Genomic DNA, 26,252 nt, shown 5'->3' on the forward strand with positions numbered 1-26,252 from the left:
TTCGCTGAAAGGAAGTGAGTCACGGGACCCATTCCACCCATGCACAGTGGCAACTGAAGGTGCCCATGGATGGGGGTGCACCTTGCTGCACAACTTTATCTGCAAAAGCTTTTGAGCCGCCCCTCGTGCCAAGAAGCAGCGTCAGCAGCACAGCACCCACCTTCCCGCCTTCACGGAAAGGGGTGGGAGGGACCCATTCCCCCCTGTTCAGAAGGGACATATGGTGCCGTTGACAGGGGGCACCATGCTGTGCATCTACATGTGCAACAGCTCCTGATCTGCTCCTCATGGCCAAAAGCAGCAGCAGCAGACAGCACCCACCTTCCTGCCTTCGCGGAAAGGGTGGGTGGGAGGGACCCATCCCCCCCTGCTCAGAGGAGACAGCAGGTGCCATGGAAAAGGGGGTACCGTGTGATGCAACCCTATCAGCAACAGCAGCAGAGCTGTCCCTCATGGCCAAAAGCAGCGGCAGCTGACATCACCCCCCATCCTGCCTTCATAGAAATGATGGGATGGGCAGGACAGGAGAGGTCGTTGGGAAGGGTCGTTCCGGTTCCATCCACAGAGGGCGTGGATGAAAGAGGGACCGTCCGGGAAATTGTCAGCTAGAGGACAGGATAGGCAGGACAAGTTGTGGGGAGGGGTCGTATTGTTGCCATCAAGAGAGGGAGAGGTTGAAAGAGGGACCGTTGGCAAACTTGTCTGGGAGAGGGGGACCATGGGCTGCCAGCCGTGGAAGCAGCCCCGAAAACCAAGGAGTGCTGGAGCCCGCTGCACAGGAGCTTGGCTACAGTAGAATTCTACTACAATTCTACTACAGTAGAATTGGGGAGGCTCAGAGGCCAGATAGGTCCAGGTCCAAGGAGGGATGCCCAAGGAGGTTGAGGTTGATCTTCACAAAGGTCAACATGTCCACCAGGTCTGGGTGCAGATGTGCTCTTTCTGGTAACGGAGCACCACTGTGCGGAGCTCCTCTTTCCAGCGCAGCATCTGACCCACCCACATGGTGATGCTGCCTTTGATCCGGGGGTCACAGAGGGAGGCCATTTGGCACAGCACCTTGTGTCACAGAGGATGCAAGTGCTCAGCCACACATGCCTGGATCCTCCTCACAAAGTCCCATACCCTTGGGAGCAGCTTTTTCTTTTGCTCAAGCTCCTTGGCCAGGAACTAGTCAAGCCTGTGGATCAGGGGGATGACCTGACCCAGGCTGGCCTCGTAGGAGCACAGGAGCTCGGTGGCCTCCTTAAAGGGTTTCAGCATCCAGGACATCTGGCCAAGGACTCTCCATTCCATTGAGCTGAGGCTCAGCTCCTCTCTCCTCCTCAGAACGTCCATGGATGACAGGATGTCCTGCAACGGTCCCCTCTGCTCCACCAGACGGCATATCATGTCGTAGGTGGAGTTCCAGCAGGTGGGCAGGTACTGAAAGAGTTGGTGCTCGGGGTCCCCCCTCCCCCTGCCTCTGGAACAGCTCACTGGAAGAGTTGATGCTGCGGGAGATGTGGGAAGCGATGCAGCAGCAGCTCTCCAGCAGATTGCACGTCCACAAGGTTCCCTCGTCCCAGCTGTTCCTTGGCTTGCTTCCCGTCTGAAGCACGTCCCTCATCACCAGGTGCAGCTTGTGCGCCATGCACACCAGGCACGGGAGGGATGCCTCTTTCAGGGCTGTCAACATGTTGCTTCCCATGTCCGTCACCATGAAGCCACGGCCAAACCCTTCCGCCCCCACCGTCCAGTCCCTCAGAGCCGCCTTTATGGTAGTGGCGATGTTCTTCCCAGTATGGACCTCATCCATCCCCCAGGCCTGGAGAAGAACTACCCTGTAGCCTGGTGTCAAGCATGGCATCTTTTTCTGGGGGCCAGTTCTCGGCTTGAGGTGGCGGAGGTCCTCTGATTGCCACCAGTGGTCAGTGATGGCAAGGTACCCGTGATAGCAGCCACTCCAGAGGTCGGCCGTGAAGTGTACAGTATAGTCTTTGGCAGGTGACAGCTCCCTGAGCACCATGTCTTGCACAGATTGGTAGAGGGCAGGCAGGACTCAACGCCCGATGGTGCGCCGTGATGGCATGGAGAACCATGGGGCAAAGTGCTGAAGCAGCCTTTGGAAACCCACATCCTCCACGACGGATAGGGGGAATCCTTGCAGGGCAATAGTCTCTGCCACCATATGAACACCCGCCTCCTGAGCACTTGACCTCACTTGGTCCTCACATGGACCCAGCCACATGGAGCTTAGAAAGACAGATTTTTTGCCTAGTTATTTTCTACAAAACAGGTAATCCCATTCCATTGACTCATGGATGGAAGATGTCTTTAGCCTGGTGATTCACAAATCCATCATGTAAACAAAAGATAGATCACAGTAATAGTTACCAAACCTCTTGAAAATGCTGATTGTTTTTTAAATTGTCCACATAGAAAAACTCTCCTGTTTCAGAGGGTTGTTTTTTGTTTGGGGGTCAGAAGCAAAACTCAAAAAGCTGGGAAGTGAGTCCAAGCTTTCCAGAGTAGCAATGCCACCACCGGCCTTTTTGACTAACCCTTGAGACCAAGAGGCAAATCCCAAGTCCTACAGGGTTTAAGCAAACAGAAGTTGGCCCTCAAAAGCAGGACACTTTACAGACTGCGTTCCAGAAAACAGTTACTCGGATAGCTATGGCAAATCGGCTAAGGTGCTGGATTCAGATTGAAGAGTGGCAAATCCAAATCACGCAAATATAATTAATGAAAGTTTACTAAAAGAAGTGCAAGTAAATACTAATTATAGAAGTGTGTAAAAAAGTAGAAGAAAATAATAAGCTAAATAGCTAAGCTAGCAAACACTAAGGTTCAAGCTTTAAGCCTGCCTGCCTGCCTGCCTGCCTGCAGTGTGGCCTGACCAGCTTGACCAGTCAAGAAGGGGCTTAACCTGTGATGACAAACTTCTGCAGCTAGTCTGCCTTCACAGGTGGGGGACAAATCATTCCACTCCCAGAATGCCGTGTGTTAATCGGATGGAATGCAAGTGCAAAACTCCCTCCCTTGTTCTGGCCTTGCACCTGTGGCACCATCTCATCCTCTTATCTAGCTGGGAACTTGTTGTGTTGTCCTGATGGCACTTTCCCCGAGGAAGCTTCCTTTTGCTTCTCATTGGCTTCTAACTGCTTCTCACTAGGCCAAGAAGCCTGAACCAAAATGTATGAACCAAGAAAGAGACTGGGCACAAGCAGTTTCTTGACAGTCCAGGGTTATTTAAGTCTTATTGTTGCACAGTCTACGTAAGAATGAGAGGGGTGCCAGTTGAGTTAGTTTCTTTATGTAATGTTTCTTTATGTAAATTTTTAACTTTTAATATTTTTAATGTCTACCCTTTTATTTGTAGTATTTAAGATTAATTAAATCAGGTAATCATGGACCAGGATTACTTTCTTACCCCCACCCCTGCCCAAGGATCTCTACTTTGAATGGTGAGAAGTTGAAGGAGGCGAGGACTGGATTTGAGCATTAATTCCTGCAAAGGGAAAAATATTTTTTCTCCAAGCCAAGGGATGGAGGGAAGCCCTGCACAAATGACATGCTTTCTAATCCATCTAATTACACCAAGAGAATTCCCACGGCATCTCTTTATTTGTCATCATTGATCTCTCAGGTTGGCCAAGCAGCTGAATGGTTTATCTGCTGGAGCTCCAAAGTCAGTCAGCTCTTTGATCCAGTGACCTTGCACCTGCCTACCAAGTAAAGTCACCAAACAAAGTGGAATGGCATCCTCTTTGTCCCAAAGAGTCTTCATACTTGAATGGACTGCAACTGATGTAAAGCCCACTGGTCTCATAGTTAGTTTTTCCAGGGTGCATTTTGCCTTGAGTTTGAGTTAAAATAGTTTTCCAGGCAAGGCAGTATCTTCCCAAACTATATTCAGGGCTCTGAGTCCAGGGAAGGTTGGGCTTAACTGTAAATGCTGCAGAGTGCTGCAGCATGAATGTAGCTGAAAAGATACAAGATGTTTAGCAATTTTTTTGTAGTTGGCATGACTACTGCTATAAAACCTCTTCTGAGAATTGCTTAAGGAAAATGTTGCTGTTAGGCTGCCAGCCAAGAAAGCAGTGGGGGGAACCCGCTGCAGATGCTTACAGTCTCCCCTAAAAATAGTAAGTTTGAAAATGAAAGAATATGTTTTGAAATCACCAGTTTTACATTTGCCTCTGCTGTTTTCTCAATGGGATACATGTGTGAACAAAGTGTCAGAATGCAACTCCATAATGTAGATTTTTTTTTTTAAAAAAAGTGGTTATATGTGGTTACAATTTGGAATGCCTGGCATGGTTGGGCTCCAAAAGTAGCTATCCTTGAGAGTGCCAGCCTTAGTAAATGGCCAAAGAGGGTGTTCAGTGCTATATGGACATTTAGCAGATATTTTAGAACACATACCCAAATTATGAAACAACTCTTCTTTTGAGTGCAGTTACCTTAATAAATGGGCATCTCAGCAGTGCTAAAACGAATAAATGCAACTTTTTGGGATACAAATGCTGGCTTCTTTATTTGCATCATTTATCCATGATTTGAAGACTTCATTCCTTAAGATTGGATTATGATCCCCAACACCAGGCTTGGCAAGAGATTTCTCATTGGAAAAGCATTTCCCAAATTTCCCTCTTACAATAACTGACGCCTTTTCATTTTTTGCTCCCATCCGGGCAAACCCAAATCCCTTTATTGGGAACTGTGCAAGACACACAGTCATACCAATGGTGCCATGAGTCCTTCACCCTTGTGAGATTCCAGGGAGCGGTCCTTTATGGAAGTCACGTAGTTGTGCAATGGCTCATGGCAAGCACAGCAGTAAATGAACTGTTCTCCATTCTGTTGCCCAAACAAGAAGATACATATTTCTAAATCTCAACCCTTTATTAGGAAGGACACCCACATTGAGCTAGCAAAGCTGGAATTTCTGTTACAATTTCTTAGCATTCTGATCTTGTTAGATAATAATTTAATTTGGTTCTGTCTCTTGGCAAAACCCCAAGTATCTGAACCTCCCTTGGTCCCAGGTTTGGATTGGAAGGCACATCGTGATGTAATCTTGCTCAGTCTAAACAGGTTTGTGTCTGTTCAGAGCTTGGGTGGGAGACCTCCCATATTCATCATCTTGAATCCTATGATGCAAAGAAGGTACAACATAAATATAGAAATTCGAATATCACCTGTACTTTTGAATAGAAATTATGGGAAAAGTAGAGGAGATGAGAATGATATAAGCTGCTTTGGACCCCCATAGGGGGAAAGGGTGAGGTATAAGTGAAGTAAAATAAATAAATGTGCCCATTCAGCTGTAAGCCAGGAAATCATAAGCTGAATGGCAAACACACTTATGCGACTCAACCCAAATTATAGAGGGAATATGGTGGTGCATGACTGAATGCAGACTGAAGTCCTCAGTTATTTGGGTGCTGACTCCCTGGAAAAGACCCATGTGATTGGCCTCAAACACATACTATCCACATGCAAATCCTGGCTGTTTAGGAACACATCACAGAAAAAAACAGATTCCACGTGCTGCAGCTGTATCTGCATCGGGAAAAGGCACCTTGTAAGATCCACCTATGTGTAGAAATAGCAGAATTAGACATTCTCTTGCGAAGAGGTAGATCCTCCCATGGAAAACATGTATCTGATCAAAATCACTCATAGCTTGGTTTGTTGTTATGGAAGTAGTTTTTCCCCAAAGACAGAGAATCATCTTCATTGTTTTTGGGCATAGGATGGGAAAGGTAGCCTTCTTTAAGAGGACTGCGTGCATTGAAGGTACATTCCTACTCCTCTGCCATGCTAATCTAATTTAGTAGTCCATACTAATCTGCTTCCTACTAAAACTAGGTTTGGCATATTATTACCATTTGGTATATTATTGTCATTATGGCCATTGGGCATAAACTTAAGTCCAGCAGAATCTGCATTGTGCATGCGCTTGCTAGACCTAATTGGCTTACTTTGAATAGCTTTATTACCCTCTTCATTTAGTGTCACCTTCTTAGTGAGCATGTAATCAATACTGAGTATTGTGTTGTACTCAGATATATGAAGGTAGAAATAGACACTGAATCTGATGACCTTGCTCAGGAGCTGTGCCATTTGCTTCCAGCAGGCCTGACATTAAACGGACTAGTGGGGAGTTTGCACATTTACAACTCTGGAAACTGTCTCCAGATATGTTTACACTGGACTGTTTCCTTTCTCAGATCCATTTGGCATGTTGGAAATGGATCAGTAAGAGCCTTGATTTGGGAACAGCAATGCTTCTCACTGAATGGATGCTCTTAAACTCATTGGAGTTAAGATCAGTTCTTCAAGGGCTATAGATTCTTTGACTGCTGCATTTAAAGCAAAGGATGGAGAGAATTTACTGAAGCCCATTGTGCTCTTGATTTCCATTGTTTTATTTTTAGCCTTGCCTATTTTTGTTTGTAAATTTGTCCATTTTATTGGTTGCTAACCCCACCCCATTACCATGTTATCACCTATATCACATCCACAGATATCTCTAGTTTTTGTTTCCAAAATTGTTTCACATTTTATATCACATAGATGCCTGGTTTTCCAAAATGCTTTCACCATCTTTAGTGAAATGTAATCTATATTTTTTCAGTCTTATCTTCCAGATCTCTACTGTAGGTGTCAGGCTATGGATGACAGGATACAGCAGACAGATCTCTGGCCCATTTGCAGTAAGACACCAGTACTTAGTCAAATGGATTTTATTCAGAAATCAGATCATTTCCATATGCAGGTCCATAGGGCTACTTAGAAGCAAGGCAGGCATCTAAGCAGCATGAGTAGAAGTTGACAGGAATGACATCATGAGAGAGAGACTTCTCTTTTACCCTTCTGGTTTACTTCTTTCTCCCCCCGCTCCCAATTGTAAACAATACCTTGGTGCTTTCTTTGCGTGAGAACATTTCACATATTTGTGATATCACGATGAGTTACTAGGAGGCAAGACACAGCACTGTCTGGGATGAGCACAAAGTCATAAACACTGGAAGCTGATACAGTTCAACAGACAACCACCTGTGAAAGCCTGAGAAAGAATAGTTATTATACTAGCAAAATGATATTGAGCCATAGCTAGATACACTGTGTTCAGCAGAACAGAATCAAAATTGGCATGGATAGGGCTCAGACATGACAGTAGGAACCAGAAAGTCAAAGCCCTTCTGTTCCCTACATACATTACTTTACTTTATTTTATTTGGTATTTAGCCCGCCTTCCCCACAAGCGGGCTCGGGATGAGGTACAATATCCATAAAATACATAATTATATAAATACAATTAAAATCATATCATGAAATCATAACTCAGGTGGCCTATTACCTACTTTCATACTTAGGATGTGCCCTGTCTTATTCTATAAATACCTAACTCTGCCTCCTGGCTGCTTCAGGCCCAGGGGTTGGTGTTGTACTCAAGAAGCATGTGGGTTAGGTACTTGGTCTCCTATTGGGAGGCTGCTCTGAATATTTAGTTGGAAAGGTATGAGTTGAAGTTCTGAGTCTTGCTCAACTCAGCCCTTACACTGGGAAAAGATATCAGAGAATATGTCATCAACTCCTGGCAGCTGCCTGAGGCTTCATGGGGCACACTTCATCCTTCGAGGTCTCTGAAGCTAAAAGAATAAGCACCAAACTCCTCATCTTTGCCTAGCTCACATATCTCAGTGTGACTGTATTGATTTCAGTGGGCCCAAGTACAGGAGGAGGAGGAACTGCTCTATTCTTAGGACTGACATTATTCCCAAGATTGATGAAAAAATCAAATGCTTTAATAGCTTGATTATTTGGCACCTGCTGTTCCATCTAATCAATTGGAGCATTGGGTGCAGAACACATTTGTGACAATCAGCCCATTGTTCATTTAATGAGCTATCTCAGTATCTTCGTGGCTGTGACAGGTGTATTTGACGTTTATTTCTTCCCTGCTGAATTCTCTGAACCTCCAATTACATTTGTCTTTGGAGTCCGGAGATGTCCTAGTGTGTGATTGGTCCTGATTCCTAGTGTGTTCAATTGCATCTGAACATTAATTAATGTATTTGCATAAAAAACCTCATCAGAATCTAACCTATGCTCCGATTTGTCCTCTTTTAAAAAGAAAAATGGAGCAAATAGCCAGTGTCACTCTGTGTTTCTTAGACACAACAGTTTCCAATCCATGTAACGAACGGATCAAATTCCTTTTGGGATTGGTGAGAAGGTGGGTTGCAAATCCAGCGCACAGGTTAATTCCACTTTGCATTTTTTTTTAATGTTTGGAAGGAGCAATCCTGTTTAAAAACCAACACAGTACTGCATTCTTTGCCTCTGTTTCTTCTATGCAGCATCTTGGTGCATGTTCATAATGAATCGATTTACTGGTAGCGTTTAGCCTGAAGTATAAAAACAAAGCTGCAGGTAGGAGGGGGTATATGGTGCGGCACATTTTAATTAATGTGCTACTTAGAGCAAAGCTAGGATTTGTTCCTTCTTCCTCTACTCTTCCAGTGAGTCACTTTATGTCCCCATCATTTCTCTGTATGTGGATTTCTTCCAAACTGTAGCTGACAAGCTGTTAATGCCACCATCACTTAGCTTAGACTAACATGGGAGCAGAATTTTTTATATGGGGCTTTTCCACTTGGCTCTTCATATGAGGTACTTCCACTTAGCTTTTTACATGGGTTTCCTCCACTTGGCTGTTTTCCCCAGGAATGACTGCACAACATAAAACAGGAATGGGAGGAAACAGGCTTTTTATGAAGAGATATCAACCATGTATTGCTACTAGTTTTATGTTACAGTTGCTCAGTTGTCTGCTCAGATCCTGCTAGAATGTTTGCATTAGCAGCATACTGCATTCAGACTGAGGTGTGCCCATCATACTCAAACCTGAATGGGAGAAACAGCTGTCCAGATGCTTGAAAATAAACTTCATTAGATTAAGACTTCCTGTGAGTTTCCCGATTTCCACAGTGCCTTTTCCCAAACCAAACATATCAGTAAATTATTAATTTGCTAACTCCTGTTTCTCAGCTATCTCCTCACAACCCTTTAGAATTAGGTTGAGAGAGAGCAACTGTCCCAAGCTCACACACTGAGCTTGATGGCAGAAAGTGGATTTAAACCTAGGCTGTCTCTTCTATTACCATATCTTGGCCTGATTCTCCTGACTTCTGCAGCTGCTATAAGAGGCAGGAGGGACAGAAGGCAACTCTAGACCATTGTGCTTATGTGTTGTGTGCCATCAAGTCACTTCCAATTTATGACAACCATTGTGCTGAAATGAAAAATGCAATGTGGTAGTTGGGGAGGTGTGTGAGAGAGAGAATGCCTGTCGGTATAGGAGAGTCTTGGAGTCAGTAGATTTACAATAGTCTTCTGGCACTTTGAAGACTAACCAAATTTTGTTCCAGCATAAGTTTTTGTGGACTAGAGCCCCTTCTTCAGATGCTGTGAGGTGATCCTCATTATTCTATGACTTTATGTATGTGGTTTGGAAAAAAATGGCCACGGCAGCAGGGTCATGGGGCAATGAAAGGCAGCAGTTCCATACAGTGTCACTGTTAAAATGCAAACATATTCAGGGCCATTCAAACTAGTCAGGGCTTTTTTTCAGTGGGAACGCAGTGGAACGGAGTTCCAGAACCTCTCAAATGGTCACATGGCTGGTGGCCCCGCCCCCTGATCTCCAGACAGAGGGGAGTTTAGATTGCCTTCTGTGCCGCTGGAGCGGCGCGGAGGGCAATCTAAACTCCCCTCTGTCTGGAGATCAGGGGGCGGGGCCACCAGCCATGTGACCATTTTCTCCGAGGGCAACCCACTGAGTTCCACCACCTCTTTTCCCAGAAAAAAAGCCCTGAAACTAGTTAAGCCATTCATATGGGACTGCAGCAGCTCCATATAAGAAATAGGGGGGATTCATGGGTTTTGTTAAGATTGTCACTGTTCTAGTGAGATAAAAATCCCAAGTCTCAATTTAACCCAGGGAGGAGAGAGGTGGTAGTGTGCAACCTTTGAATAAATCCCAATTTGGTTGTTTCATCCTAGAATCTCCCTTTGAAATTCTTTTGTTGAAGGATGATGACATAGAGATCAAAATCAGTCCCCTGGTAGATTGAAGTGCTCTTCTCTCTGTGGTTTCTCAATATTGTGATTTTTAATGTCAGATTGGTGTCCATTCTTTTGCACAGGGACTGACTTGTTTGTCATACATAGAGAGCAAGAGGACACTGCTGATACATGATGGCCTGTATTACATGACGGAGGATGAACAAGTAAATAAGTTTCAGATGGTATAGCTGACAGAGATATAGGAGGACAGATAATACAGTTGATAAAAATAAATTTGACTGTGCAATTTTGTAGTTGCATTCAGGAAAAAGAAACCTTTGTGCATGCAGAGGAAGCATATGTCTTGTGTGTATGCATACAAAATGTACCCTGGAAAAAAATGAAATGGATGAGTGCTTGTTTGGGCAAGCTGTACAGAAAGCAAACATGATTGTAAAGGCAGCATAAGTAGGATTCCCAGGTCCCTGGGGGGTCAAACCATGGGGTGGGGGAGCATGCACGGGGATACCTCGCACACACAAAGCGTGTGCTCCAGAGTGCCTTACAATGCACAAGGAATAATGTTGTTCCTGGTGTGACTCAGAAATGCTAAATTTGGGGGTGATTTTCATTCAATTGGCCCTCGGCACAACCCATTATTTCTGCATCATGCCAGGAATGACAACATTCCTGGGACAAATGGGCATGTGTAGAGGTGCTCCAGAACACACAGGAGCACGCTTTGCCCCCAGCATGGCATTCTTGCACCTTTCTTCCCCCCGCTAACCAGGTAATTGGTGTTGAGGAGATCCCCCACCCTCACTGGGAGAATGGTATGCCTAAGGATAAGCCAGTTGGGTAGTGGAAGTGTGTGTCAAGTGTTGCTTCCCATTTTGTGTTCCAGAATGTAACGAAAACAGTGGAAGAAGAAAAGCCCAGAGCTCCCACCATCCAAGAGCTGAAACAGAAGATTGATTATTACAATTCAAAAGTCAACAACTGCTTGCTGATGAAACTGGTTTGTATCACATTTTGTGGATTACATTTGACTTGCAGTACAGCTCAGTAGACTGTAACACAGCTTATGCCTAAAGGAGAATGACTCTCTACCCCATTCCCCTAGGAACCAAAAGAATAGTGCCTTTCTTTCCATCATCATCATCTCTCCCTGTATGTACCCTGGAGAGCATTAAGATCAGCTAATAAGAACCAACTGGTGGTCCCTGGCCGCAGGGAGGCCCAGCTGGCCTCAACCAGGGCCAGGACATTTTCAGTCCTGGCCCCAACCTGGTGGAACTCTCTGTCGGAGGATACCTGGGCCCACCAAGATCTTATATCTTTTCAGTGGGCCTGTAAGACAGAGATATTCTGCTAGGTGCACAGTTGAGGCCAGTCTTTGATCATTTTAGGAGCCTCCCTACTGGTCTCCCATAATCGTCTGCCTCCCTATAAGCACAGTCACCAGGTTATTATAAACTGTGGCCCCCACCTCTTCTGTTCTGCTTTATTTTTATACCATGATTTGGGAAATTGGAGGGGGACCACTATTCGAAATGCTGTTTTGTATGTATTTGTGGTGTTTTTTGGTTTTTAAATGTATCTATATGTCTTAATGCTCATTGAGCATTTTACTGTAACCTGCCCTGAGCCTGTTTGCGGGGATGGTGGGCTAGAAATCGAATCAATAAAATAATAAATAAATAAATATATACCACCCTTCAGAACAACTTGACACCCACTCAAAGCAGTTTACAAAGTATGTTATTACTAGTGCCAGAGCCCATTGTGATTTAATACAATGGGCTCTAGCAGCGGGGAGCCCTGTCCCCCAGCCTCACCGCTATGCTGAGCATGCCCACTGTGGTGGCAGGTAGTAGAACTCTAGAGCTCCTCAGGCTCTAGCAATGGGCCACTGCACCCAGCTGCCCTGTGGCACAGCAGGCCGGGCTGTGCTGCACCAACCTGTGTCATAGTGGGCCAGGCCGCCCTGCAGTGGGCTGCCAGGCCAGGCCACCCCACGCCGCAGCAGTCTGACAGACCAGGTCACCCCGTGCCACACCAGGCCCTGAGGTGGCAGAAAGGCCTGGGGCTGTGGCAGCTGGTTTTCTCACTGCTGCACTAGTCCTTCCCAGGCCTCCAGAAGTCCTGAGGCAGCAGGAAGGCCTGCCCCACAGCACTGGGCCTTCCTGGAGCCATGCTGGGCCTTTCCAGGCCTCTGGAGGCCCTGAGGAGGTGGTGGGGAGGCAAACTGTTTTGCCCCTGACTTGCTTCTTATCCCTGCGTACTGCGTCTGCATGGGGATAAGAAGTGAGTCATCAGCAACACGGTTTGCCTTTTATATAATAGGATTATCTCCACAACAATCACTCTGTGAAGTGGGTGGGGCTGAGAGAGCTCCTAAAAGCTATGACTGACCCAAGCTGGCTTCAAGTGGAGGAGTGGGGAATCAAACCCGGCTCTCCAGATTAGAGTTCCACCACTCTTAACCACTACACTAAACTGGCCTTCCCACTCAGTGTATCTCTAAGAACAAATGTAGTCCTGATTCTTGAGGAGGGACCATCCATCTGTCTCCTTGAGAAGAGCAACTGAGGGACTCAATTCTTCCAGATCCTACCCCATCCTCAATTTGTTGCCATTGCAATATCTACTCTACATAGCACCAGTGCCACATTACACTGGGGAGTGGTTGGCCTTTGCTGTTCCCCTAAACGGCAAGGTTTACATCAGTTTTGAGTGGAGCCAGGGTGAAGTTACCAGATATAACCTACTTCTGGGTGCAAACAGAAGACAGCAAGCCATATTGTAATGATTTCAAGAAATGGGTGCATGTGTCTTTAAATGTTTGGTGAGATAGGTGAAGAGTGGGGGGTGAAAGAGAGAGATGAGTGAGTGATATGATTGGTTGATGACAGAGTGGGCGGAGTGAAGGCGGTTTTCAGTTACTGAGGAAGAGGAAAAGATTCAGTTAGGGCAAGAGAGGCGAGCTGTGTGCAGCCTGAGTGTGTTCATGTATTTGTGAGGGAAAGGCAACCTGAGCGGAAGCCTGAACTGAGTGTGTCTGGGAGACTATATATTCACTCTATTTGAAGCAGGCAAACTGTGTGTGCGCCTGAGAGAGAAAGAATTGAGAGTGAAAAGAAAACAGGCTAGCTGTGTGCTGCCTGAGGAGTTCTCTGTAAGAGAAATAGAGCCTAGAGAAAAAGGGTAACTGTGTGAGAAGCCTTACAAGAGATCTGTGTGAATGAGTTTGGATGAAGCAACTAGAAGAACTAAGAACGACTTTTATGTAACCAATACGCTTCTTAAAAAAATAAACTTTGTTTTGTTATATCCCAGAGTTATCTCCCATTCCTATCCTCAGGGCCACATAGAACCACGAAGGAGCCTGACGCTCAAACACGTTACAAAAGGGAAAATTTAAATAAAACATTTTGGAATAATATATTCCTGGTGGCAGCAAACTACCCAGAGGGTGTAAGGGGGAGATTCAAAGCAAAATCCACCCTAAAGAAAGTGAAGATCATAACACATATATTGTTTAAAAATCACTCACAGTCTCTTCTTTCCCTGCAAGAGCCAAGCAACTGAGCTATGAAGAAAGGGATGGTCAGCCTAATGGAAATATGCCCAGCAGAATAGCTCATGGTTGTGGGGTGAGCAGAATATAAATTTAGTTTATGAAGTGACCACCAGTTCTAGATATTTTTGAGATTGTAAAACTTTAATTGCCCTGACCTGGACTGCCTAGGCAAGCCTGATCTTGTATGATCTCAACAATAGGGTCGGCCTTGGTTAGTAATTGGATGGGTAACCTCCAGAGATGACCAGAATTGCTGAGCCAGGCAATGGCAAACAACCTCTGTTAGTCTCTTGCCTTGAAAACCCCAGCAGGGGTCGCCATAAGTCAACTCTGACTTGATAGCACTTTCCACTACCACATAACTTTGATTTCCATCATCTTTGTCTGAGAAGCTTAGCGTAGATAATTGTATAGTTCATAATTAGATATGAGCACAAACAGAAAAACAAACAAACATGGTGTTCGTTGTTCATTGCCATCCACGAACAACGAACACTGATGAACATGATCCTATCACGAACATGTTTGTTGTTCGTTGTTTGTGGGGGCTAGCAGGCTCTCCTCCAGCCATCAAGATCCTTACCGCACCACTCCCAGAAACCCTACCTGAACAGGCAGCAGGAAAGGTACCAATAATAAATAACAGCTTGGCCCCAGAGCCTAGCAGCAGCCCTGGAACCTGAAGGGGTTCCCACCTGTCCCACCACACACAAAGAAAATTCAAGCTCCAATGCACTCACCCTGTCTCTCTAACAGCAGCTGTCTCTCCCTGAAAGCCAGAGCTGGGAGCCCCCTTCCCCCCTGGTTTTTTCCTCTTGTAACAAATTTGGAGCTCCAGTCCACACTTGGAAGGAAGACCTGCCTATCAAGCTAAATTGAGCTTAGATTAGGGTTTCCAGGGCAACAGCAGGAGTTCAGAGTTCAGACAATCCCTGCCTGAGTTGCCATGGGAATTGATTGCAGGTGCCAGACTGTCTGGCTTGACGAACAGCAACGAACGAGGCTTGCAACGACCATCTGTTCGTTTAGAATGGGGCCTCATGAACAGTTTGTTCACGAACAGTTGAAAAGGCTGTTCATGGGCTTTTTTGCGTTCGTAATGCTGTTCGTGCCCATCCCTGTCCATAATCAATAGATATAAGGAATTGGTTGGTACTTCATTCGGAAAAATGGATTAATTCATTCTGCTTTTATGTGGGAGTGCACTGGTTGCTCCATTCTGTGTTGATTCCTCTTGTACAAAGTTGGTTTATGTACAGTCCAAATGCAGTTGTGCACACTGTTTCATGGCTGATGTTATGCTTACCGGAATTGATCACATTGGCCTGTCAGACATTTTGAATATCATAATCTCTCATCAAAATGGATATTTAACATGCTGATTGAAAGAGATGTACCACCAATCCCTTCACTCCTCTGTTTTGCCCTATTTTCATCTCAACAAGTTTGGCAGAATACATGAGGGCTTGGTTAGTCATTCCAGCTGGCAACAGACCTCAGCAAAGTGGCAGACTTTCTCTTTTTTTTTTTTAGAATTTTTTTATTGGTGAGTATACTTTTCAAATTCAATACATACATTCCCTCAATATCTAATTAACCCTATCCCCCACCCTTTTCCTCCCCCCTCTCTATCGACTTCGAACAGCTTTCTAACCCTTACCCCCTCTTATTACTTGATAATTCCCTTAGTTTAAGCACATTCTAATTTTTTTTCCAGGTATTCTATCATATATATCAAATATCCTATCAATATAGCATGCTTCTATCAATTATACTATCAAATATTCTATCAGTATAATATACATCTATCAATTATACTATCAATATAGTATAAATCTTATACCCCTCAATATAGACCAGTATGATATGATATGATATGATATGATATGATATGATATGATATGATATGATATATAACAAAAGTCTTAGTTTAAACATATTCTATTTCTTTTAAACATATATTCTATCAAATATACTATTGTCATTATAATATGTATTAACACCCCTACTGTGCACCCTGCCACCAATGTGGCACCGCACACAGTACCATACTGCACATTCATTATATAATATACAATCTAATCTACCAACATAATAGTATATTTAGTATGCCCCATCAGTATATTTGTTTAACTATTCCCTTATTCATATACTCTGATAAAGGTATTACTTATCATAACCTCCCTATCTTATTCTTTAAAAAAATCAGTTCTAAATTTCATCCCTCTTCTGCTATATTATAATCCAAGCTTAGATTAAAATAGATATAAATTCTTAATGGTAAAGTCACTTCTCTCTTCTGTTTAAAATGTCTTATTTCAAAAGTTCTCAAACTGCCACAGTTCTCCTTTCACATCCCATTTTTTTTCCAAAAATTGTTTCAGTTTCGCCCAGTCCGCCAAATACTGTCCCGGATCTAGGTCTTTAAGTTTTCTTGTCATTTTATCCATCTCTGCCATGTACAGCAATTTGTAAATCCAGTCCTCTACAGTAGGTACTTCTTGCACTTTCCATTTCTGCGCATACAGTAATCTTGCTGCAGCTGTCATATAAAATAACAATGTTCTATTTTGCACTGGAACATTCTCCATTCCCAAATTTAGTAGCAGCAGTTCTGGGTTCTTATTTATTTGGGTTTGTAACACCTCATTAATTACTTCTATTATATCTCCCCAGTACTGCTTCGCTACTTCACAAGTCCACCACATATGGTATAATGATCCTTCGTGCTTTTTGCATTTCCAGCACTTATCTGACATTTTAGCATTCCCCAGCGCAATTTTCTTCGGTGTTAGGTACCATCTGTATATCATCTTGTATACATTTTCTTTAATATTCGTACACGTTGTAATCTTAATTGTATTCTTCCACAAGTGCTCCCTTGCCTCCATTGCTATTTCTTTATGAAAATGTATTGCCCACTTCACCATCTGTACTTTCACTGTTTCATCCTCAGTGTACCATTTTAGAAGTATCTTATAGATCTTTGAGATTCGTTTCTTGCCTTCTTGTAGCATTACTTCTTCCAATTCTGTATTTTCCATTCTTATTCCTCCCCTTGAACAGTCCGATTTATAAAGATCCCTTATCTGTCTGTATTGAAACCAACTATAGCAAGGAGACAATTCTTCTTGTGACTTTATTCTTAATGTTGAATATTGTATTTGTGTTATCTCCTTATAAGTTAAACGTTGCTGTTCGTTCTCGACAGTTCTCGGGTCTATTACTTCATACGGGACCACCCAAGAGGGGATTTGATCTTCCAGATATATCTTATATTTCTTCCAGATTGTGAAGAGGCTTCTTCTAATATAGTGATGCAGAAACAGAGAGTCCGCTTTTATTTTATCGTACCATAGGTATGCATGCTATCCAAATATTTTCTTATAACCTTCCAATGCCAGAAGCTTGCGATTTTTCAACGTTATCCAATCCTTTATCCATGTCAAACAAATTGCTTCATAATACAGTCTTAAGTTGGGCAGTTGCAAGCCACCTCTTTCTTTCGCATCCTGTAACACTTTAATTTTAACACGTGGTTTCTTGCCTGCCCACACAAAATTCGAAATTTTTCTTTGCCATTTTTCGAATTGTTTAGAGTCTCGAATAATCGGAATAGTTTATAACAGAAACATCGCACGAGGTAGAACATTCATTTTTATTGTCGCGATTCTGCCCAGCCATGATAAATTCAACTTGTTCCACTTTATCAAATCTCTCTCTATTTGTATCCACAATTTCTCATAGTTGTTCTTAAATAAGTCTATATTTTTTGCGGTTAGTTCAATTCCCAAATATTTTACTTTGTTTGTTACCTCGCAGTCCGTTAATTCCATCAGTTCTTGTTGTTTCTGTTTGGTCATATTTTTGCATAGTATCTTCGACTTCTTTTTATTTACAAAAAAACCAGCCAGATCTCCAAATTCCTTTATCTTCTTTATTACCTTTGGCATATTGTCAATTGGATCCTCTACAGTCAACATTATGTCGTCCGCAAATGCTCTGACCTTGTAGGTAAACTCTCTTATCTTTATACCTTGGATTGTGTCGTCCTCTCGTATCTGAATCATCAATATCTCCAAAATCAATATGAACAGCAACGGAGACAATGGGCAGCCTTGCCATGTGCCTTTGCTTATTTTCAGTTTTTTTGTCAAATCGTCATTCACTACAATCGCTGCACTTTGGTCTTTATAAATTCCTTTAACTGCTTGTATGAACTTTTCTCCCATTTGCAGCTTTTCCATGGTGGCAAACATAAAGTCCCAGTTCAGATTGTCAAATGCTTTTTCTGCGTCTACGAAAAAGAAACCAACCTCCTTATCACAATGCTTATCATAATATTCAATAGCATTTATTACTGTTCTCAGATTGTCTTTAATTTGGTGGCAGACTTTCTCTATTGAAACCCTACAATCTGCTAGCCAGATTTTGAGCTGCCACTATGTTCCTGAACTCTCTTGAACTGTTGCTACTCAGGACGGAGTATTGGATGGCCAACAAAAGTGAATTGAGAGTACAAAGACAGGCCCACTGTAAAAACAATACAGTAATTTTGGGATGACCTCTTAGTTTCACTTTGAGTCTGAAATGGAGCAACACAGTGCATTTGTAGCTTTGTGCAGTACATTTAATGTAACTGAATTCTTTTTTCCTAAATAAAGAATCATCAATAATTTCTTTCTCAATCACACATACATCTTCTACTTTAGAGAGTTGTTGTGAGGATAAAATGAGAGGATCTTGTGCATGCTGCTCTGAACTTCTTGAAGGAGGGTCAGGATACAAAGGTGAAAGATTTTTTTAAAAAAAGAAAAGTCAGCATGGCAGGTTTATATTTAAAAACTGGTTGTACTTCATACTCAGCCCCAAAAGGTCTGTGTTCCCTGTGATGTTACTCATTTAGTGAAGTGAAATTAAGGGAATATGTATAGACTCCATCAGCTTTAATAAGGAGGGCAAAATCAAGAAGAGTCCAGTAGCACCTTTAAGACTAACCAATTTTATTGTAGCATAAGCTTTCGAGAATCAAGTTCTCTTCGTCAGATGCATAGTACAGAAACTGGTCAAATATAGAGGAGGAGGAGGGAGAAGGGGAGGAGAGAGAAGATGCAGTTAGGGGGGGAAAGGGAGGGTGCAACCAAAACATTCCTTTTCTAGTAAATGTAAACATCTCCTTTTGGTGTGGGGGTCAGTTGGCTTGGGTGAGGCTTCAAAGGAGTTTGCCATGTTAGTTTGCAGCAGTAAAACAGCTAGACCATCCAATTCCTATGTAGTATAAGCCTTCAATAACCACAGCTCTCCCCGCCAGATGCATCTGACAAAGAGAACTGTAGTCCCCGAAAGTCCACGCCAGGCAATAAGGAGGGCAGCTTCCCTCAAAAGGATAGACTCCCTCTGAATACAAAAGGATTTTTCTCTCTCTCTCCATCAGTCCTCTTTCAGAGTTTATTCTAAGAACCTTCTGTGTAATTGGTGTCACCCATGTAGCAGCTGGGATGACTGTTCTGTAGCTAATTTGTGTCTTCAATTGAAAGTCTTTACAGCCACTGCAGCACCCTATGAATACCAGTAGGTGATTTTCCAGAAATAGTGGCTGTATTGTTCTAGCTTGGATGAGTCAAGATGAATATGTCCCACCCTTACTGTGGTACAGCTGCTGCCTCACATCCCACGTTCATTAGAAGTAGATAGGTTCATTTTTTTTCAGCCAGGGTGTAGAACCATTGAGAATCTGCATTTAGGTTTGAGTTCTTGACTATGTCCTCCTGGAAAAACAGCCTTTTCTACAGAGGCACCAAGGGAAAGCTTGTTTAAACTAATTGGAAACGAATCATTGTTCATTTGGTCAGGGGATCTTTCCACTTGTTGGATTTTCCATGTCAAGATGAACCAGTTCCTGTTACCATACAACACATCATCAACTTTATTTCCAATCACAGTGAACAAGGGAAGATAAAATGAAACGTAGTTTTTGTTGTGAAGTTACAGCTTCTTTATAACAACATTTTGTGATGGCAATGGAAAAATGTTATAAAACAGAGTGGAAAGACATGAGCCAAAAAAATTATTTTTGTACAGTGTCTAGTCTACTAAACATGGTCTACCTGGCAGTCAAAGACGAAGGGGTCTCGCAGAACCATCATTATAAAAGAAATGACTGGAACATAACACAGATGGTTATGAATGGGAAATGGTTTAATGAAGATGTGAAAGATTTGTACAGCTCTAAGGCTGTGTTGAAGCTATATTAGCTGGAAGGCTTTTTTTCAACTTCCATCCTTGCATTACATAATAATAATGTAAATAATAATACATAATAAACAATAATATTTGATTTATATACCGCCCTTCAGGACAACTTAATGCCCACTCAGAGTGGTTTACAAATTATGTTATCATTATCCCAACAACAAAACACCCTGTGAGGTGGGTGGGGCTGAGAGAGCTCCGAGAGAGCTGTGACTAGCCCAAGGTCACCCAGCTGGCTTCAAGTAGAGGAGTGGGGAATCAAACCCAGCTCTCCAGATTAGAGTCCCGCGCTCTTAACCACTACACTAAACTGGCTCTCTACATGTCTTGTTAGGTCTTCTGTGATGTGTTTTATTTCTCAAAGCATTTAGCCCAGGGTGATTACCAGTTGGGTACTCATTCATATAACCAGAAAGGAATAACACAGGCATGGAAAAATGGTGAGTTTGCTACCTCTGGAATGAAGTTATTTATGGAAATTAATCCTGTGTTCCAGCTAAGTAGAAGATAAAACAAATGCGGCCCAACTTGTCTTATCCCCAATAAAGTGTCACTTTCTTTGACTTTGCCTCCACAGAATGATGATGGTACTTACACGGGTTTCATCAAAGTGCACCTCAAACTACGCCGGCCTGTGACAGTCCCGGCAGGTATCAAGCCACAGTCCATCTATGATGCCCTCCAGGAGGTCAACGTAGCCAACATGACAGAAAAGAGAACATCCTTCTACTTGCCCCTGGATGCCATCAAGCAGCTGCACATCAGCAGCACCACCACTGTCAGTGAGGTCATCCAGGCACTTCTGAAGAAATTCATGGTGGTGGACAACCCACAGAAATTTGCACTTTTCAAGCAGATGCAGAAAGATGGCCAAGGTGAGACAAATAGGCCCTTGGAGGCAATCACAATTTTGGTATCCGGCTGCAATTAAGAGCTGCCTGCAAACTCAAAACTGGGTTCATTTTCAAACCCAGTGACACTGCTGCATATGTAAATGGTAAAGCCTGTAATATCCATTTGTGCCTCCCCCACCCCCTTAGAGTGGCCTGAGTTAGTACTTTAAAGGTTTTTAATGGATGTCTGTTCATAATTTTTGGCTGTTAAAAATTGGCATCTGATGTACCCAATGTTGAATTTTACCTGAAAGCCACTTAGAATTAGGCAAACGTATCTTAGATTATTTGTTTTTAAATTATATGTCTACTCACTTAAGTCTTTTGCAGCTCTCTGAATAAAATAAAAGGGCGGGGGTTGGAATGGAAACATGATTGCAAGCCAGCATGGAAATGCTGGCCTTCAATTACATTTCAGATGTAATCACATTTTTCAGAATGTACTCTGTGATATGCCCAACAACGAAGTGTCTTGCAATTAGAAAATTTTGTCTGCTCAAGGGTCTTACTCATTTCTGTACTTTGTCAGTGGGAGGAAGGTTGTCAAATCCAGGATTTCTCTCATTATATAACATGCTTGAACTGTTATTTAACAGACATATGGCAAAGCCATGATGCTGTGCATGGACCTTGCCTTCATTCAAATTCTTCCTCATGTGGCTACGTACAGAAAAAGGATAACCTGTTGTGGGAATCTGAGGTCATAAATACTGGTAGCCAGTGGAGAGGGAGCTTGGAATAGGGAGCTGAAACTTGAAACACTACCTTTGCTGAGTGACCTTGGATAGGTCTGCTCATCCGTACGAGGTCAGTTGGTATTAAGCCTGCTCTTGTAAAGTGCAAGTTGGGCCAAATCGTGCTGCCGGGAAGCTGCCACCTCCACAAGGGATAAGGTAAGGACATGTACGTGCACAGGTGCTTTGAGTTCATTATAATCCAGTCCATCTTGAGTTTGATATCCACAGAAGGAAAATGCTTGTAGCAAGAGGCCTTCTGTCTCAATAGCAAAATCTCAGTGCTGAACCAATTGACCTAGCCCCTCTTTGTCCTTCCTTTGCTGGTGGAATCTAAAATAAGTGTTATAAAGCACTGTAGTGACTCACTGCCAGTCACTCATTTGGGAAAAAGAAGTGGGAGGGTGCAGTGTTTTTCTGTCTGATCTTTGAGAACAGGGGCTCTGTGTCTAGGATGGCCTTAACCCTCTAATAACTATGACGGGTAAAGGAAGGTTTTTCTGAATTTCACTTACTTCTGAGTATTGCTTCATGTCCCTCACAATGGAAAAATATGCTGCTCTTAAGTATACATTTGCCTGTGTTGTTCACAGATCTCTGACAGTCCTGTGTTTGTCCCTTTTGCAGTTCTTTTCCAGAAACTCTCGGTAACAGAGTATCCGTTGTACCTCCGACTTATAGCCGGTCCCGACACAGACATTCTCAGCTTTGTGTTGAAGGAAAATGAAACTGGGGAGGTTGAGGTATGTCTGGAAGCAGCTTTAACTTTTGAACCTGCACAAACATGCTCAGCTTTCTGAACACATACAAGCAGAGAGTTGTAGCTACAAAAGCAGAATCTGAGTGGGTGGAAAAAGCAAACTTCCTGTGCTTGGGGAATGAAATAATATTAGATACCACCATTCCAAGACAAGAGGAATGCTAAAGCAAATCGAAAGATTTTTTGAGCCTTACTCTAGTCAAACCACTGATTTATCAAGGTCAGTATCTGTGTGTACAACAGGGATCACCAAATCTTTTTGAATGTATGAGCACCTTTGGAATTCTGACACAGGGTGATGGGTGCAAGTACAAAATGGATGCCAGTGGAGGTGTAGCCAAGTATAAAATGGCTGCTGCAGGAGGCAGAGCCAACTACAAAATGTCAGGGAGTAAGGTCATGCATAACTCTAATAGTAACTCTTCAGCGTTTATTGAAAAGCTCTGTTCGACAAAATTCCTTTCAAAATGAACATACTGCTTTAAAATATTTTCTTGCATACACACACAGTAACTCAGTGAAGATTCTTGTGCTGTTTTTAAAAATCTGCATAGCCAATCAGATCTCCAATGCCAATAAGTCCTACTAGGCAAAAGCTCCACCTGTCCTCACCTGCTTTCTGAAAACACTTGGAGAGTTTGCCAGACTGAGCTTGGAAGTGACTTGGCGCTGTCAGTAACATCGACATATTTTGGGCAGTGGTAACAGAGGGCTAAAAGCTGGAAACCTTATGCCGTAATGGGAGGCCTTTTAATATATGGTGTCACCCACCTTGGAAAGATTGATGAAGCTTTTGCTGATTTATTGGGAGTGGCAATTGTGGCAAGATGAAGCTACGTTATAACTGAGAACTATTTCAATCTTGTATTAACATTAGGCTTGAATTTTCCTCTGTATTTCTGCAACAATTAATGACTGAAGATGTTTACATGAGAGAAAGTGAATATGTCCTGCTGAAGATTTCTTTATATTTAATCTGATGAAGGAACTGGATTCCAGAAACGGGATAAATACTGGAAGCCCGTTGTACTGGTCATCTGTTTGTGGCATTGTTTGCATTAAACCATTGTGAATATTCTGTAATTTAATTTGTTGAACTGTTACTGACACATTATAATGTTTAAAAGGACATTGGTGTTACTTGAGTAATTATGAATTACTACCACCCAGTGGCTCCGTTGTGTTGTTATTTATACCACAACGTGGTCCATTGTATGTATTATAATGGGAGGCCTGACAGCTCTAGCACCAGGAAAAATGTCAGGCACCATGACACCTAGGGGCACTATACTGGGAACTCCTGGTCTACTCTGACTCATTGCTACTTTCCAGAGTCTGAGCTAGCAGTGTTTCACATCACTTACTGCTTGATTCTTTTAATCAGAGATGCTGAAGATTGAACCTGGGGCCTTCTGTAAACAAAGCAAATGCTCTATCACTGAGCTACCCCACCCCTCAGGTCTTTTTTCTGCTTTCAAACTGAGATAGGAAATGGTGTGGCATTTGCAGTCTTTCCCTGCTTTTTTATCTTGAATGTTCTGGAGCAGCAACTGTCAAAGGAAAAATGTGGGACAGGAAGGGCAGATGATTAAGGATGTTTTCACCAGCAGACAAGGCTATTTTTTCTTTCTCCTTTTCTCTTTCTCACACACATCCATATTTTCTGTCTGCCAATCTTAAGGGTCACTTGTGTGTTTTTTCCTCTGCAGTGGGATGCCTTTTCTATTCCAGAGCTACAAAACTTTCTAGTAATACTTGAGAGGGAAGAAAAGGACAAAATCCAGCAAGTGCAGAAAAAATATGACAAGTTTAAGCAAAGACTACAGGAGGCCTTGAAAGAAGCCAACGGGAAGCCTGGATAACAAACCCTGGAAGTGTGGCTAGTGATGAACTTCAAGTTACAATTATTTAAAAAAAAACATTAAAAATCAAGACTTTTTCTCAGGACACTTTCAATTAGTTGCTGTCTAATATATCAGAGCTGGTAACTATTATATGGATATTGATATTTCAAATCTTCTGGTCCTCCAGAAACCAAAAATGTATGCTGCTTCTCCTTCCATCAAAGTGATACTTAACGGCACAGTTGGGAAACTTTGCAGCAAGTGCTGAATGTCCAAGGAACTGGGCTGCTTGCACTGTAAATGCTGAGGGCCAGACCAAAACTGCTCTCTTCCTTCTCAAATGCCGGTATCTCGGCTTCTGGATTTGTGTATGTGTGGCAGAAGTGCAATGAATGTGCTCTCTGTGGTCATTTCATCACATGCAGAATGTGATACCCGAATCTCTGCATTAGCAATGGATTCTTACTGCTTTAGGGGTGTGCCTGTGTGCGTGCATGCATGTGTGTGGACACTGTAGGGGATGCCAAACAGTGGTTGCACAGTGTGAAGAGAATTAACTAAAGAGATGTCACAAAGGCTAGAGAACTAGAGCTGGTCTTGATGAGCTTTAGAGTGCTGTTGGCCTTGAGTAAGAGTTTATATTTTCTCAGGGGGAAAGTCAGCTGCTTATATCTTATTTTTTAGGCAACTCAGGAGGACTGTTTCCTTGGTTAAGGCCCCAGCCTGATGTTTTAAGCTTAATCCCCACTATTGCCAACCTAGTTCCCTCTTGCCCTGTAGAAATTAGAACCACTGTGAGGAATCTGACAATGAGCTGATTTGGGCAGTCAGTGCTAAATACCAGTCTTCTAGTAGAAAAACTATACCAGGAACCTGAGGAGAGGATCCTGTTATCAGAACACAGACAATGGGAGGCTTGTGGCTGCCCACCTTTCCCTGCAACTGTATTTTCAGTGTGGGCAACTCTACCTGATTAAGGTGGTGCAAGTTACAACCAATTAGTCCTGTTGTAGTATGGCAAAGACAAAGATTTCACACACTGAAATTAATGGGACCTGCAGAAGTCATAAAAGCATTTACTCCTGAATGTCTTGCACGCCGTACCCTGTAGCTGTCATGCTTTCTTCTGTGTTATGAGGAACTTCTGTGCAATATTGGGAAACTTAAATATTTGTGATGGTACAGGGGCTAGTATGAGAAAGGTGCATGTCAAACAATGCAGATAAAACTACTTTGAACTATTCCTGCTTACAAATCTATCTTAAGTGTGTGAGTAGACTGAGGAGCCGTTCTGACACAGCCAGAGCGGTGCAGGAATCCTTTTTCTATGAGGCATCCCTTGTGGGCAGAGTTTTGCATGTTAGTGATGCAGTGATGGTTGGTGCGGGTATGAATGATTCAGTGGAGAAGACGGACACAGTTCAGTTATTCCAACACTGCCTGATTGGATCACCTCATGGAAAACTGGCTCACAGCCAGCACTGGCTAGGTCTGAAGGATATCCAACACAGTCAGGATGGTGTGTACCGCTTGCTAGCTATAGTAGAACAGTCTTTCCCTGTTTATCTGTAGTTGCAGGCTTTGAGAGACACTTAACCCAGATTAAATTCTCTTTCTCTTCCCAGCACCTACAGTCTTGATTGTTAGTCTAGCTCAGGGGAAAAGGGGGAACTGCTTAAATTGGGTTAAGTGTAAGACGGTAGCCCCTATAAGCCTGGAGAAGATGGGCTAAGAAGAACTATTGGCACAGCGCAGAGAAGGCAAGGGACATAAACAAGCACATGTAAACACCACGCCCTGAAAATTATTCAAAATCTTCATAAAGCACTGTAGAAATGTATTGTCGAAGGCTTTCATGGCCGGAGACCGATGGTTGTTGTGGGTTTTCCGGGCTGTATTGCCGTGGTCTTGGCATTGTAGTTCCTGACGTTTCGCCAGCAGCTGTGGCTGGCATCTTCAGAGGTGTAGCACCTCAGTGAGAGATCTCTGTCTTTTGGTGCTACACCTCTGAAGATGCCAGCCACAGCTGCTGGCGAAACGTCAGGAACTACAATGCCAAGACCACGGCAATACAGCCTGGAAAACCCACAACAACCACTGTAGAAATGTTTGGATTCATTC

General features: G+C 43.1%; 1 protein-coding gene across 3 annotated transcripts in view; it reads left to right on the plus strand.

The window, feature by feature from the left end:
- The window catches only part of RASSF5 (Ras association domain family member 5), a 133,510-nt gene extending 107,459 nt beyond the window's left edge, over positions 1-26,051 (plus strand). For 2 of the 3 annotated variants that reach the window (XM_054981730.1, XM_054981731.1), the window contains 4 exons: positions 10,970-11,083; positions 20,478-20,775; positions 22,155-22,270; positions 23,997-26,051. In XM_054981730.1, the coding sequence (XP_054837705.1) occupies positions 10,970-11,083; positions 20,478-20,775; positions 22,155-22,270; positions 23,997-24,149 (681 nt within the window). In that variant the 3' untranslated portion in view covers positions 24,150-26,051. Of the gene's footprint in view, positions 1-10,241; positions 10,290-10,969; positions 11,084-20,477; positions 20,776-22,154; positions 22,271-23,996 lie in introns of those variants that run through there. The other variant, XM_054981732.1, reaches the window with a different exon arrangement.
- The last annotated feature ends 201 nt before the right edge of the window (positions 26,052-26,252 follow it).

Source organism: Eublepharis macularius, chromosome 5 (genome assembly GCF_028583425.1).
Source record: "Eublepharis macularius isolate TG4126 chromosome 5, MPM_Emac_v1.0, whole genome shotgun sequence".
Lineage (NCBI taxonomy): Eukaryota > Metazoa > Chordata > Lepidosauria > Squamata > Eublepharidae > Eublepharis > Eublepharis macularius.